General features: G+C 41.0%; 1 protein-coding gene across 1 annotated transcript in view; it reads left to right on the top strand.

The window, feature by feature from the left end:
- The window catches only part of LOC122653907 (syndetin), a 104,629-nt gene that overhangs the window by 23,735 nt on the left and 64,790 nt on the right, over positions 1-16,104 (top strand). Inside the window, exon 10 of the mRNA XM_043847866.1 lies at positions 1,999-2,118. Within this exon, the coding sequence (XP_043703801.1) occupies positions 1,999-2,118 (120 nt within the window). The remainder of the gene's footprint in view (positions 1-1,998; positions 2,119-16,104) is intronic.

Genomic DNA, 16,104 nt, shown 5'->3' with positions numbered 1-16,104 from the left:
AGCCTGTTTCTTCCTCCAAAACTAGTTTAATCAAGAACCACAGGCTAAGAATAAGCCTGTTTCTTCCTTCTACTCTGGTACTCGAGGGAGTATCTAGGATCTGCATCACAGAGTCTCCTTGCTAAATAGCTTTTGGGGTTGGATTGGGCTCCTCTCCCGTGTGGTACGGTGTGCAGCGCACATCGTGCAGCTGGGGAATCCCCGATCCACACGCCAGCGTGTCGGGATGTTTGCTGGCCTGAGGATCAGGGCTCCCCAGTCGCATGATATGCGCTGGAGAGGAGCCGGATCCTTCAGGGTTTAGTTTGGAGAGAGAATTTTCTCTTGGTCTTGGTGGTGTGTGATCATTTGGGCAAGATATGAAAATGGATGCGTTTTTGAAACAAGTGTAGAAATATTCAAAACCTGTCCACTAATATTGGCTCCTATTCTGATTGATTGCAAGTTTTTAGTGTTTCAAGACACAGGGAGAGTTGTTTTATGTGAACCATTTTTTTTAAAAATTTTCTGTATAAGTTTAATTCTTGTTTTGTATGACCAAATAAAGACTTCTGTTCTTCCACCCACATATCTTTGGGTTATAAATCTTTTTGTGTCTACTTTTCCACAATCTCCTGAAATAACATTCCTCTTTCTCTTTGGTAATGAATTTTTTATTCACCCAAAAAAAAAAAACATTATCCTTTGCCTTAAAAAAAAAAAACACAAAAAAAGATATTCTAGTGGAGATGGTCTGGGTCTATGGCAAGTACGTGAAACCTTCTGAATCATGGTTTCATATTTCAATTTGTAAGTTGTGTTTATAGCCATCATCAAAGCTAATGGACACTGGACAGTTAAAGTTAAATCCTATTAAAATTGCTATTTGAAGGGCTAGAGGTATGTATAGAATGGGAAAAATTTTTGTGGGAGGGAATGTCTAGAGTATTTGCTAGGATTCTTGTTATGAAAGAGTGGTGAAAGTGGATTGGTGAACAGAGTTTTCATAGAAATAGATGTTTCTACTGTCATAATGAGGAGACTGAGGTGACAACTGATTACTTATTCTGGGAATGTGAGGTGGTTGCAGCAGTGTTGGCAGGATTTTTGGGTTTATGCGAAATGGGATGGAATCATCTCCACTGTTTACTTCACAGCACAAATTGAATGTTGGTGCAAAAGAAAAGGTTCTATGGCGGCATCTACCATTTGCAATCCCATAGAGAGTTTGGAATGAAAGAAACAGAGAAATCTTCAGTGAGAAGTCAAGAAGTATCCCTATATATATATATTATACACACACACACACACACACATACACACATCAATTCTACGCTTCTCATCAGGTAGTCTTTGAATCATAAAGAATTTGAAGGCATTCAAGGAATTGTCACTGGCGAACTATGGTGGAGTTTAGTTCAATCTTAATGAGGATGCCGCATGTATATTTGTTTTCTTTTCCTATTTAAAAGTTGGGAAAATGTTCTCTGCACTGGGGGCGCAGGATGTGCCCAGACACATGGGGGATGGGCAAAATGACCGGCCCCTGAATGACCAAAATGGCCGCCCTGCCCCACCCTGGTGCCGCCTGCGCCCCGGGGTGCTCCCAGGCAGAGAACATCGCCCCTTAAAAGTTTTATTTGTTGTTTGATGGTATGAAGTTTATGGAAAGGATATGTTGCTCGTATGAGTTATCAATGATTTTCCTTTTTGGCCTTTGCCTATTAGAGCTGTCCTGCCTCTTTATGGTGGTTGTCATTACTCATTATCACCACTAAGTTTCTTGTGGCTATTTTTTTCATCCCTCTGGGGGGGGGGGGGGGAGAGGGAAAGAGAGGGAGGGGGTGGGGAAGGCTTCAGGCTCTTGTTATTAGATTGAATTAATACATTGCATCCATCATATTAGCAATTCTCTTTGTGTCCTTGCATTTGTGAAAAATGTTTAGTTATTTGTTTTATGTATGACTTCTTTTCTGCAAATTTGGGGTTAATATGTTAGATTATCACATTGCTGGACAGGTAGTGGACGCTTATGCATTAATAGGGGACATAACTGGTCTCGCGGAAAAGATTCAAAGCTTCTTTATGCAGGAGGTTCTATCAGAAACTAATTCCATGCTGAAGAGTATTGTGCAAGAGGTATATGCTCTTTTGCTGGAAGAAGAGTTCTACTGTTCTGTTGCTGCATTTTAATGATACTGAATGTCTTGTGCTAACATAACAAGGACCATGTTGCCACGATCTGTGACTACAAATCTAAGATCAAGTCCGACCTATCCTTGATCTATGATTGTATCTTGTAGGGGTGTCAAATCCTGGCCTGCACTGGTAGGCTCCTATTAGCAGAACTGTGAATGAGAGAATTAGAGAATGGCTAGAATAATTTCATTGATAGGTAAGCCCTCTATTTATAATAGAAGGAAAAATTACAAAGGGGGCAGAAATACCCCTAACTAGCTGACTCTATAAGAGCAGCAGTCTATACCTCATGAATAACAATTAAATTACCCCAAAAGGACTACATATTCCAACACTCCTCCTCAAGCTGGATTATACATATACTAAAAGACGCTCCAATTTGAACTAATAAGGAAAAAAATGCTAACACTCCAACATTCTAACACTCCCAAAAAGGACTAGAATACCCCCATGGTATTCTGGATTACATTTTCCAACACTCCCCCTCAAGTTGGATTATACATATACTAAAAGAAGCTCCAGCTTGAACAAAATGGGAAGAAACAGAGTTGCAATAGAATCCAGCTTGACAAATGAATGAAGCTCCCAAATAAACCTGCAAGAACTTGAAATAATTGATCTTCAAAACCTGGACAGACATGATCAGCAAATCGGGATTGGAATTTCTTCCAAAAAAGGCAGCTTTCAACGATCTTCAATAGTTATCCAGTGATTTATCTCAGATTGTCATAGTGACATAAAAACTTGGAGATAAACAACTAGGGCAGGTAAGCAACGGAAACAACTGAATCAGGCAGCGGAAAAAACTGAATCAACCCAATTGTAAGTCCTTAAATAGGCAAGCAACAACCAAATATCTTCAATACTCTTCAATCTTTCAATCTCCCCCTTACGACAAACTCAACCCAATAACGAAGGATACCCAATGGCAAAGGTGGAAAAAACTGATCTTCTGTGTTTTGCACATATGTTCCTGCAAGTTCTGCTTTCTACAATGTCTGCAAGTGTACTGTACACAATCTCCCCCTCACGTGTAGTAGTACACGTGGACATAACGAAGATGATGTAAGAGATAATGGCAAAAGTATGATGTTCCAGAATTTTCCAAAGGTGCTATGGGTAATGAAAAAAGGAGGAATGACAAATTAGAGTATACCATAAACTTCCAAAGTGGTTATGGGTAATTGCCAAAGGTATGGTATGGGATATGGGTAATTGAAGAAGCAGTGGGATAAAGAGTCTTGAGGAAAAAAACAACGCACCGTATCAATTTTCAATCTTCTTCAATCGATGAAACAAACTTCTTAGATGGAAACTCTTGCAGGGGAGAAACACCAAACTCCAATTTGCAGATCTGATGTAAATAAGAAAACAGATCTGATTTGAAGCAAGGAAATGCTCCAATCTTCAACGCTTGATCAATCTTCAAACAAGGAAGAACCAGTGTGCAAAACTCCAATCTCTAAACTCCCAGATGCTGAATAGAACTGATGAAGATATCTGGGCATAATTGATGTAATAAGCTTCTAGAAAATTGGATCAAATCTGAAGTAGAGAACAATAATGCTTGGAGCAATCTCCCATAGTAAACTGAATATAAACATGTAGAAAAGCTTCACACAACTGAATAGATTTGTAGTCGCAACCAATAACCATTGAACAACTGTTGTAATCCCAAATAGAAACTGATCTCCAAGGTAGTAGATTTGATTCTTCAATAAGGTGAGAGAATTTCGATCTCCAATATTAGGCAGACATAATCTCAAGAACAGGGCAGCAGTAATCCTTATGAAGGCAGCATTAACATGTTAACCAGTCATGCTTATAGAAGACAATCAACAGAACCAACAAGTAGAAGGCAATAACTCAGCAGATCCAGTAGGAATTGATGCAGCCAGCCACATAGGAACCATAAAAAAAGTATAGGTTGATAGTTGGATTGATGAAACCTGAATTTTTCAAAAAAATACTCCAAGAATGAAGCTGATATTTGGGTTGAATATTCCTCTGATGTTGATAAAACTCCCCTAAAAAAATCAGCAAGATAGGACATCCCTAACCCTAAGATCCATTAGAGTCAGGGTTTTGTAAAAACCCTAAAAGTTGAGATCGGTTCTAGGGAAGGGGGCTTCAAAACTTGATGATGACTTGTCAAAGATTAATGATGACTTGTAATCGATGTTGTGCTCAACTGCTTGAATGGATCTCCAATGCGAACAACCAATCTCTTGTTGGGATTGAGACTTGATCTTCAAGAGGGAGAAACACCAAAGAATTGCAGAAAAAATAGGGCAGCAGCTATTGCAGGTAGAAGAACTTCTTCAAGCCATTAATTTTTGAAGTAGATTGTCCCTCTTGATGGTAGAAACACCTCCAAAGAACTCTAGCAGCAACAAGCAACCCTAACCCAAAAATCGATTTGTGTTAGGGTTTTGTAAAACCCTGAAAATAAGGATCGATTGGGGTTAGAGGTCTTCAAAAATTTGGAAAGAGGCTGATATTGAGGTCAAGTGGTCTTTGAAGTGGAAGAAATCAACCCACAAAAAATTAGAAAACACTGAAACCTTTAACACTCAAATCGATTGGAGTCAGGATTTTGAAAAAAACCCTGAAAGGGAGATCGATTGGGTGAATCAAGGCTGGAAAAGAAAAGAGAAGGGAGTAGATGGAAAAAGGTAGATAAGTACTGGGAATGGTTGCGTAGGAAGCTCCAACAATGGAGGATCAGCCTTCAATAGAGAGAGAGATCTGATCTTCAAGGAAACTGGAGACCTTCAAATCGCAGAGATTGTTCCAGCAGATATCGATTAGAATTTAGGTTATTAAAAAAAGGAAGGTAGGATGGAGGAGGGCAGCAACTAAATCATTGGTTTAGGTTTACCTCATTAGTGCTGGCCACTTACAAGGATGACAGACAAAAAAAAAACTAGAAGAAGGAGAAGCCGAGAGAGAGAGAAAAAAGGGATGGATAAGAGAAACGATGGTGAGGGGGGGTGTTCTGTAACCCTAGATCAGATTAGGCTGCTCTGATACAATGTTAGCAGAACCATGAATGAGAGAATTAGAGGATGGCTAGAATAATTTCATTGATAGGTAAGCCCTCTATATATAATAGAGGGAAAAATTACAAAGGGGACAGAAATACCCCTAACTAGCTGCTCTTAGAAAAATTACTAAGGGGACAGAATTACCCCTAACTAGCTCACTCTAGAAGAGCAGCAGTCTATACCTAATGAATAACAATTAAACTACCCCAAAAGGACTAGAATATCCCCACGATATTCTGGATTACATATTGCAACAGCTCCTTTGGAACCGACTGGTTACAGGCCAAAACCAGATCCACCATTTAGTAAATTGTCCGGTGCTGGGCCTAGACCGATTATGATTCAGGCGTTCATGGTGCTTGGTTGTGGCCCTATAGGCGCCTGACCGTGACCAACAGATAGTGGTAAACCGATAGTTTATAGCCCGATTAAACTGTTTAAAGGTTGATCAACTTGTTTATGGCCCGTTTATTGTCCGTTTATAGTATGTTAGCCTAACTAGCTCGTTTGATCAACTGATGCTGTAACGGTGCGGGGCCTTAAAATTGGTGGGGATCGATTAGGCCTGATTGGTTGCCACCTATAGTATTTTGTGTCTCCTTGATTCTAGACTCATTCCTTCAGCCTGCACTAGTGGGGAACAGGTAGCAGTGCTTGAACACCGACGACTGGTCCACTTAAGGACCTTCTTACGCCACTATTTAACCTGTTTATCGGTCTGAAGCCAATGGTTTATAGGTTCAAAGCCAAACTGAACCGATCATAGTTCGAAAACTCATCTCGACTCTTCGTCTTGACCAGGTCGAGACGATCGAGATGTCTCCGAGATCTCAGCGAGTTTGTGCATTTTTTCTTTTTTGTTTCGGAATATATATATACCCACTCTCAACAGCAGGTAACAATAGGTTATTTCAACTCTTAGAACTGCCAACAATACCCAACACATATAACAAATAACCCCAGCCCAAATAGAACAATAGGCAGCAGTTATAAACCCCTATCGTAGAGCAGAAACAGTGCCCCAAAACCTGGGAATGAACTGCTCCTAATAAACACAGCAACAGTGAACAAAAGGGGAAGAGATTACCATCAAACAGCAGCCTTGGTATGTGGAATACACTGTTAAAATCTCCAGCCAAGTTAATGGCTAGATGCTGAGATATCACAGTGACTTGAAAATAGAAGGTTGGTTTCAGAATTAGAAGGTAATATGCTGTTTTGAAGTTTGAGTCTAGGGGCAGATAGGTCTTTTACTGTAGTTATTTCAGTCTTTTGTTATTTTCGGTTTAGTGTAGGGGCATTACTGTCCTTTTTGTTCTTATTATTTTGTTATTAATACAAAGGCAGCTGACCTGCATTAGAACTAATCGTTCTGCCGCAGGCCCCTTTCCCTCTTCTCTTCTTCTTTCTTGTTCTTCTTCCTCTAATCTGGTTAGTGGTTCTTGGTACTATAACATGGTATCAGAACTAATGCTTCCATTAAAATTTTTAGGTCTGATAATGCTTTGGAATTTGTTCAAAATGAGATATCTTCTTTTTGTGATGCTAACGAGGTGATTCACCAAACTAGTTGTTCCTATACCCCTCAACAAAATGGGGTAACGGAACGAAAGAATAGGCATTTACTTGAGGTAGCCCGGGCTCTCATGTTGCATATGCAGGTGCCCAAACATTTTTGGTGTGATGCAGTCCTTACTGCTTGTTTCTTGATTAACCGAATGCCTTCAGCTGTACTTGCAGATAAATCCCCTTTTTCTATTTATTTCTTGACTTACCAATTTTCAGCTTGCCTCCTTGGGTTTTTGGATGTGATTGCTTTCTTCATAATCTTCATCTCCCTTGTGATAACTGATAAGTTAGACCCTAGGTCAACCAAATGTATCTTCCTGGGTTACTCTTGGACCCAGAAAGATAAGTGTTATGACCCAATATCTACCTCTCCACTACAGGTGTATCGGCGTAAGAGGCGTGTTGAGCAACTCAACACAGATAATACTGATCCATCTACATCGCTTCCTGTACCATCATCAACCTCTGGTGGAGATTCTAGCTTACCTGCTCTCCTTGACTTACCAGCTGAACCGGATCCTGATGACTTACCTATTGCCACTTGGAAAGGTAAGCATTCATGCACTCAAAATCCTTAGTTGCCTATCCTGTTGATAAGTTTGTTTCTTTGTCTCATCTTCCATCGTGCCATCATAGTCTTGCTACTTCCCTTTCTACCTATACTATTCCTCGTACCCATACTGAAGCTCTTGCTATCCCTGCTTGGAAACAAGCCATAGATGTGGAAATGAATGCCTTACTGACTCGGCATACATGGGAGTTGGTGGATTTGCCTCCTAGCAAAGACCCGGTCAAGTGTCAGTGGGTATATACTATTAAGTATCATTCTGATTGTTCTTTTAAGTGGCTTAAAGCCCGTTTGGTTGCTAAGGGATACACCCAAACCTATGGTGTTGATTATTTCGAGACCTTCTCTCCTATGGCCAAGTTGAACTCAGTTCGCCTCATTATTTCTATGGCTGTGAATTTTGATTGGCCCTTATACCAGTTGGACATTAAAAATACCTTTCTTTATGGTGAGTTGCTCGAAGAAGTCTATATGGAGCAACCTCTCGGGTATGTTGCTCAGGGAAGAATGGTGGCATGTGTGTAGGCTGCATAAGGCCATTTCTGGGCTGAAACAGTCTCCCCGAGTCTGGTTTGAGAAGTTTAGTTCCATTGTGACTGATTATGGTTTCTCTCAGTGTTTCTCAGATCATTCTGTATTTGTCCATTGCCAAGGAGAGAAATTTGTAGTTCTTGTTGTCTATGTAGATGACATTATTGTATCAGGAAATGATGAGAATGGGATCAAGGAGGTGAAAAATTACTTACAGCAACCTCTCGGTTATGTTGCTCAGGGGGAGAATGGTGGATGTGTGTGTAGGCTGCATAAGGCCATTTATGGGCTGAAATAGTCTCCCCGAGCCTGATTCGAGAAGTTTAGTTCCAGTGTGACTGATTATGGTTTCTCTCAGTGTTTCTCGAACCATTCTGTATTTGTCTGTCGCCAAGGAGAGAAATTTGTAGTTCTTGTTGTCTATGTAGATGACATTATTGTATCTAAAATGATGAGAGTGGGATCAAGGAGGTGAAAATTTACTTACAACAGCATTTTTAGACTAAAGACTTGGGCCAGCTTCACTACTTTCTTGGGATTGAAGTCATTAGAATCAAAAAGAGGATCAGCCTACCCCAAAGAAAGTATGTGTTAGATATCTTGACCGAAACTGGTATACTTGTCGCAAAACCAGTGACATTCCTATGGATCCCAATCTGAAATTTGGTACTGATGATGGTAAGTATCTGAAGGATGTTCATTCCTCCAGAAGTTTAGTTGGAAAGTTGTTATACTCAAGGTTTAAAGTATCGGTATCGGGTATCGTATCAGTTGGGCGATTTAAGAGACGTATTGTATCGTATCGGAGATACGTATCGTTCGGTGTAGAAACGCATGAAAATGATCAAAATACACATGAAAATACACTTTTGGACACAAAAAACAATATAAACAAGAAATTTATGTCATATATCAATGCATATATACTAAGAATTGTGAATAATCAATAACCAGACAGGTGCGACACTTTGAAATTGTTATAAAAGATTAAAAGATGAGATTTCTTACATGTAGAGGTACTCTATTGCCATGAAGAATGTCGGGGTGGATCAAAGTCATGTCTGTAAGGGTCTTCAGGAATAGGAGTGACTAGGATGATGTTGTGTACTGACCGAACATAAGCACAATACTGAGCCCAGTCGAAATACTGATGGTAGTGACTCTCCCAGTCATAGAAGAATCATGTGTACTGCTCTGGAGTGGCTAATGTGATGAAAGCACTAGGTTGTGGTTATGCCTCTCCGTATCCATAACTTTCATACTCTACAGAAGCCCCATGTCCATAGCCCGAAGAAGAACCTGATGCATAACGCCCATGGCCTGATGAAGCACAAGCATGATCAGAACTAATGCTAAGTGATTCCATGCCACTCATAAGCACATCACTATCATATGGATTGGGGCCTTTGTGGGAATGCTTGCCAGCCTTGCCCTTGCCCTTGCCCTTGCCCTTGCCCTTCTGAGTGTAAGTCTGATGGTGACCACCATGATGAGTATCTTGGGTAGCATGTGTGTATCTTGCCTCACATGTGAACTGCATCCCAGCTTAATGTTGTGAAGCCTCATGGCCACCACCACCATCACCACCACTACCTCTAGCACTACCACCTCTATTAATGTCGTTTTTCACCAAGGAATGGAAGCCCTCAAGTGATTTAGGCAAAAAATTGGATTTCAAGTTTGATTTTAGGGGTTTTTCCTTGGCTGGACAGGTCTTTTTTCCACCTGGAGAAGCCTCTAGTTCGTGTTTTGCTGGAAACACTAGAAAAAAGCACGTGTTCTGTTAAGTGTCGAGACGTCTCGAGACGTATTAGTACGTATCGGTCGATACATATCGGTATCGATACGTTAAAAAATAATAAAAAAGGAAAAAAATACGTCTCAGCTATATCGATTCGTATCGACCGTATCGTATCGTATCGATATGTATCGGTCGATACGTATCTATACAGTCGAGACATTTTATTTTAAAAAAAAAATAGAGACGTCTCGTTATGTATTGTATCGACCACAACCGATACCGAGACGTATCGGCCGAGACGATACGAGATGGACCAATACTTTAAACACTGGTTATACTTGATTGTCACTAGACCGGATATATCTTATGTTGTTGGAGTTCTCAGCCAGTTCATGCAATCCCCTTTTAACTCTCATTGGGATGCTACTATTCGGGTCCTTCGGTATTTGAAGGGTGCTCCTTGGAAGGGGCTTATTTATCGTCCCAATAGACATATGGAGCTTGTTGCCTACTCTGATGCAGATTGGGTAGGTTCTGCTTGCGATCGTCGGTCTACCAAAGAGTATTGTACGTTTGTTGGAAGAAATTTGGTTACATGGCGAAGCAAGAAACAGACCACTGTTGCCAGATCCAGTGTTGAAGCAGAGTACATGGCTATGGCTCATACTACTGCAGAATTGATGTGGATTAGATCTTTCCTTCTTGAGATGGGGTTGCCAGTTCCAATCCCTATGAAGATGTTTTGTGACAACCAGGCAGCCATCTATATCGTTGGTAATCCGGTTTTTCGAGAGGACAAAGCATATTGAGGTGGATTGTCACTTTGTTTGCAGTGCCGTCTTGGAGAAACTGATTGAGACACCTTTTGTCGCTTTGTCTGATCAGCTAGCTGATGTGTTTACCAAATCTTGATTTGCCCCTAGTTTTCGATCTTGTTGTAACAAGCTGAGCATGGGTGATATATATGCTCCAGCTTGAGGGGAAGTGTTGAAGTTTGAATCTAGGGGCAGATAGGATTTATACTGTACTTATTTCAGTCTTTTGTTATTTTCGGTTTAGTGTAGGGGCATTACTGCCCTTTTTGTTCTTATTATTTTGTTATTAATACAAAGGCAGCTGACCTGCGTTAGAACTAATCGTTCTGCCGCAGGTCCCTTTCCCTCTTCTCTTCTTCCTCTAATCTGGTTAGCAGTTCTTGGTATTATAACATGCTGCAGACAAATCCAGCCGTCAGATCTTCTTCAAATCAATATCGAATGGATGGTCTTGTATCAGGAATCAAGCCTCCAAATATCAGCAACAGTTGATAAATAGATCATAGATGCTCAGATCTGAGGAGTTGATGTTGCAGCAGGATTTCTTGGAAAACACAGAATCGCAGGCCTGTTATGGCTTCTCCAATCAGTCTCGATTATAACAACTGATAGGGAGTTGTGTGGAATTGTAGGAGGCTTCAATACCAATAATTATTTTCCGTTGATCTCAGACTTGCAGGGAAATAAAATTCAGAATAGGGGAAAAAGAGGTATCGAATGGAGAAGAAAAAGGGGAAGAAGGAGAGAAGGGATACTGGCTATCTCACTTGAAGGTCTTTCACCTCACTGCCTCTCACAGATTCTCATTGTACAAAGCAAATTTTCATTCATCTAAATCGTGGGGAGAGACTCAAAGGGCTCCATTACATAATAGTGCTAACTTACTAAAAGCAGAAAGAGAAAGTAAAAAGGAAAGTCCTAGAAGCCTCTTACAAGAGAATATTGAGGCTTGCACACTAGGTAATCTAAAGACTTGACTAAGTAAACAAGGACTGAAATAAACTTGGAAAGTAAATAATCTAAGTCTTCATACAGCTGTCCCCCATGATAGGCTTTGAGTGAACCAAAAACACCCAACCTGCATGGGTTTGCCCAGCCAAGGCTGGTTGGTCCTATGGCCCAAGGGTCTGGCACTTTAGGTGGCATATGGACCAGTCCCTTTTGGATTCCTGTGGCTGTACTTTAAGCCCAAGAATCAATCTACATCATGTACAGTCACTAATTTGTTTCTCTCCAAGGGTGCCTAGTCTTTTTCTTTATTCTTGTTCTAGGTTTATCTGTTTTGATGCTGTGTGTTGATTGATTTTTGGGTTTATATTGAGTGCTTTTAAATAGTTTTGCTACTTTTATAAGGAAAATTCTTTTTAGGTTCTAATTTGGATGTTGTAATATGGGTTCAAGGGTAAAATGGTCATAGGGGTAATATTGTCCTTGTACCTATTCCAGAACATTCTTTCTCTTATTATAAATAAAGGAAGGCTGTAGTCACTCTGACTAAAACCATTATTCAAGGATTCCTCTCTTCTCTCCATCGTGATTTCATCCTAGCAGCACCACCGCTAGTAGCCACCTCTGCCAGCAGCCACCACCTCCGCTAGCCTTCTGCCAGCACCTAAACACCATCGCTAACCTTCCGCCAGCCCCTCAACACCACCGCCAGCCTCCGCCAGCCTCCCACCACCTTCTTACACGACCGCCACCCTCCTGCGACCCTTCCTCACACTTTTTTTTTTCTCGCGGGAGGCCTTCCAGCCACCTTGTGATTTTTTTAAACCCTCCCTTGGGGGTGAGTTGACTCCCACCAAGGGCTCTTTTCTCTGCCAACTTTTTCCCCTATGCAGTGAACAAATTCTGCAAATTTTTTTTCTCTGTTATTGAGATTTTTTCCTGTGACCAGCCACAATGCCTGACTCATCTGAGATTACGTATGCTTCCATTAGCCCTAATGGCACGTCGCAGTGTGATTTTGTTTCTTTTCCAGCCAGTCCCATAAAATTAAATGGGACCAATTGCCTACTGTGGTCTCGTTCTTCGTTCTTGTTTGTTTGCTATTGGTTCTCGTGGTCTCTGGCACATCACGGGAACTTCTGCCAGGACTGCTGAGATTGGTCATGCCCAAGATCGGTGGATGAATTTTAATTTCTTGGTTATGTCCAATTTGGTGAATTCCATGGAGCAAGAGGTTGCTGGTCAGTATCTTCTTCTTGATTCAACGGCCAAGATATGGAAAATAGCCAACGACGTGTATTCTCAGGTTGGGAATGCAGCCCAATGCTATGAGCTCCGTCACAAGATTCACTCTACCAAGCAGTTGGAGTTGTCGCTTTCTCAATATTATAACACTATGTGCACTATGTGGCAGCAGTCAGTGTTTAAAGTATCGGTCCGTCTTGTATCGTCTCGGCCGATACGTCTCAGTATCGGTCGTGGTCGATACGATACATAACGAGACGCCTCTATTTTTTTAAAAAAATAAAATGTCTCGATTGTATCGATACGATATGGTCGATATGTATCGATACAGCCGAGATGTCCATTTTAAATTTTTTTTTTAATTTTTTAACGTATTGGTACATATTGATATGTATCGGTACATATCGATACGTACCGATACGGCTCGATACCTCTCGACACTCTTAAGCAGCACATGGGTTTTGTTCAGTTTTTCCAGCAGAACCCGATACAGAAAGGCTCCAGGCGGAAAAAAGCTGTGTCCAGCCAAGGGAAAAACCCTAAAATCAAGGTTCAAACCCATTTTTTCGACCTGATTTTTTGAGGGTTTCAAATCCTTGGTAAAAAACGATTTTAAAGGAGGTGGAATCACTGCTTTTGCTGCATCCAACAACCCAGATTCGAAATCAAAAGGTGTTCTTGAAGGTTTTGGAAAGTTTTTTGAAAAAAACTTGATTTTTTTTGTTCAAATCTTTGGTTTTAGGTCTGTTTTTTTGCTATGATTTAAAGAGAATAGGTTAAACTAAGTTAGGTATGCATTCTTTGTATACATTTGCAAAGATTTGAGTTCAAATCTTTGCATTTTTCACCCAAAATCGAAAATTGCTTTTCATCCTAGTTGCTCCTATTCTTGAAGACCCTTACAGACATGACCTTGATCCACCCCGACATTCTTCATGGCAATAGAGTGACTCTACATATAAGAAATCTCATCTTTTAATCTTTTATGACAGTTTCAAAATGCCGCATTTGTCTGGTTATTGATTATTCACAATTCGTAGTGTATATGCATGATATATAACATAAATTGATTGTTTATATTGTTTTTTGTGTCCGAAAGTGTATTCCCATGTGTATTTTGATCATTTTCATGCGTTTTGCACTGATCGATACGTATCTCTGATACGGTATGATACGATACGATACGATACGACGTCTCTTAAAATCGCCCGACCGAAACAATACCCGATACCGATACTTTAAACCTTGGCAGCAGTTGGATTTTCTGGGCACCTTCACTGCAACCTATGATGTTAATGCAACAGCCTTCTGGAAGTGGGAAGATGGTCTCCGTGTGTTTGATTTCTTGGCCGGCCTCAATATTGAGTTTGATCAGATCCGGGCAAACATTCTGAATCGTGATCCTCTGCCCAATCTTGAGCAGGCATAGGCGATTCTTTCTTCTCTCTGGTGCTCCATCCTCTGCCCGTGGCAATTCTTCGCGCTCAGTTACTGGTGATCGACCATTTGGGGATCGCCCTCCTATTAAATGTGATCACTATGGGAAGGAGTGGCACACAAAGGACCGCTGTTGGAAGCTACATGGTCGCCCTACTGATACTTGGGGGCGTCGGAGAGGTGGTTCCAATCGGTCCAATAGCACCCATGCACATCAGGCCTCCACTGAAGAGCAGCCCGAGCAATCTCTTTCTCATGTTGTGGCTGAACTACAAAATCTCAAGGATATGATGACTCGTTTGGACACGTCTTCTTCAGCATTTGCTTCTTCTTCATTGGCTGCCTCAGCTGTTTCAGTCATATACCCGATTCGTAGGTGATTGACTCTGGAACAACCGACCATATGACAGGTTCTTCCTCTCTTTTTTTCAAGTATTTTCCTTTATCCGGTGATACTAAAGTTCGTGTTGCTGATGGATCTCTTTCTTCTATCTGGAGAAAGGGATCTGTACAATGCACATCCTCTCTTTGCCTGTCCTCTATCTTGCATGTTCCAAAATTCTCTACTAATTTACTCTCAATTAGTAGTATTACTAGAGATTTAAATTGCAAAGTGAATTTTTTTCTCAGTCATTGTTTGTTTCAGGACTTGGAGACGGGTCGTATGATTGCATGTGGTAAAGCGGTTGGTGGTCTTTATGTGCTTGATGGTTCATCGGCAGCCTTGACATCTCAGCCTTCGTCTACTAAATCTGATTCTGCTATTTTGGAGTTAAATAATTGGCATCGTTGTTTGGGCCATCCCTCGATGAGGGTTTTACTTGGTCTTTTTCCAAGCTTAGTTAAACGATGTAATAAATATAATCTTTCTTGTGATGCTTGCATTTTAGCCAAGCAAACTAGAATAGTTTATCCCATTTCTGATAATAGAACTTCACCTCCTTTTGGTTTGATACATTCTGATGTTTGGGGGGCTGCGCGGTGTGTTTCTACTTCTGGCTTTCGGTGGTTTGTCACCTTCATTGATTGTTATAGTCGGACCACTTGGGTCTACTTGATGCATAATAAGAGTGATGTTTTCCCCTGTTTTACCCTGTTTCATAAGATGGTTCAGATCCAGTTCGATGCCAAAGTAAAAATTCTTCGGTCTGACAATGGCAAAGAATATATGGATGGGGCCTTTCGATCATACTTGGATAACCATGGGATTTTACATCAGACCTCTTGTGTGGATACTCCTACCTAGAATGGAGTGGCTGAACGCAAGAACCGGCATTTGCTAGAGGTGGCTCGATCTTTGATGTTTGCTATGGCTGTTCCTCCTCGTTTCTTGGGTGGTGCAGTCCTTACAGCCACTTACCTTATTAATCGGCTTCCCTCAAGATTCTTAGGAGGCCGCTGCCCGTTGGATGTACTGTTGGGTTCCTCTACCTTTGTTGTGGCCTCCAAAGTTTTTGGATGTGTGGTGCTTGCCTGAAACCATCATGTTTACGGCAAGTTTGACCCAAAAGGGCTTTGGTGCAATTTTTTAGGCTACTCGGCTACTCAGAAGGGATACAAATGCTATCATCCTCCAACCAGAAAATTATTTGTTACCATGGATGTTGTGTTTTGTGAATCAGAGGCCTACTTTAAATCACCGGTACCTCTGCAGGGGAGATTCCAAGTGATTCAGAGGTCCCACTGATTGTTCCTTTGGATGTTCATATACCTACTATAGAGGATTCTTTTGTGGAACTGGAAGATGGGATTACAAGTCAGGAGCAAAAAATGGGACAGATTGAGCAGCAACCAGTCCAGGGGAGAAAAGTTTGAAGAGCTATTCTCAAGGAACATCTTTTCCTTCTCAAGGACCTTTGTTCAAAGAGAACACCACCACTGATCGTACTTAATCAACACCTACTCTGAGTCATTCCACTCATTCTCCTGGTAAGCTTCCTTCTGATCCTAGTCTAGATTTACCTATTGCTATTCGGAAACCAAAGCGAAGTTGTACACAACATCCAATTTTCAATTTCGTTTCCT

The sequence above is a fragment of the Telopea speciosissima genome, chromosome 3 (genome assembly GCF_018873765.1).
Source record: "Telopea speciosissima isolate NSW1024214 ecotype Mountain lineage chromosome 3, Tspe_v1, whole genome shotgun sequence".
Lineage (NCBI taxonomy): Eukaryota > Viridiplantae > Streptophyta > Magnoliopsida > Proteales > Proteaceae > Telopea > Telopea speciosissima.
This window is presented reverse-complemented; position numbering and strand designations above follow the sequence as displayed.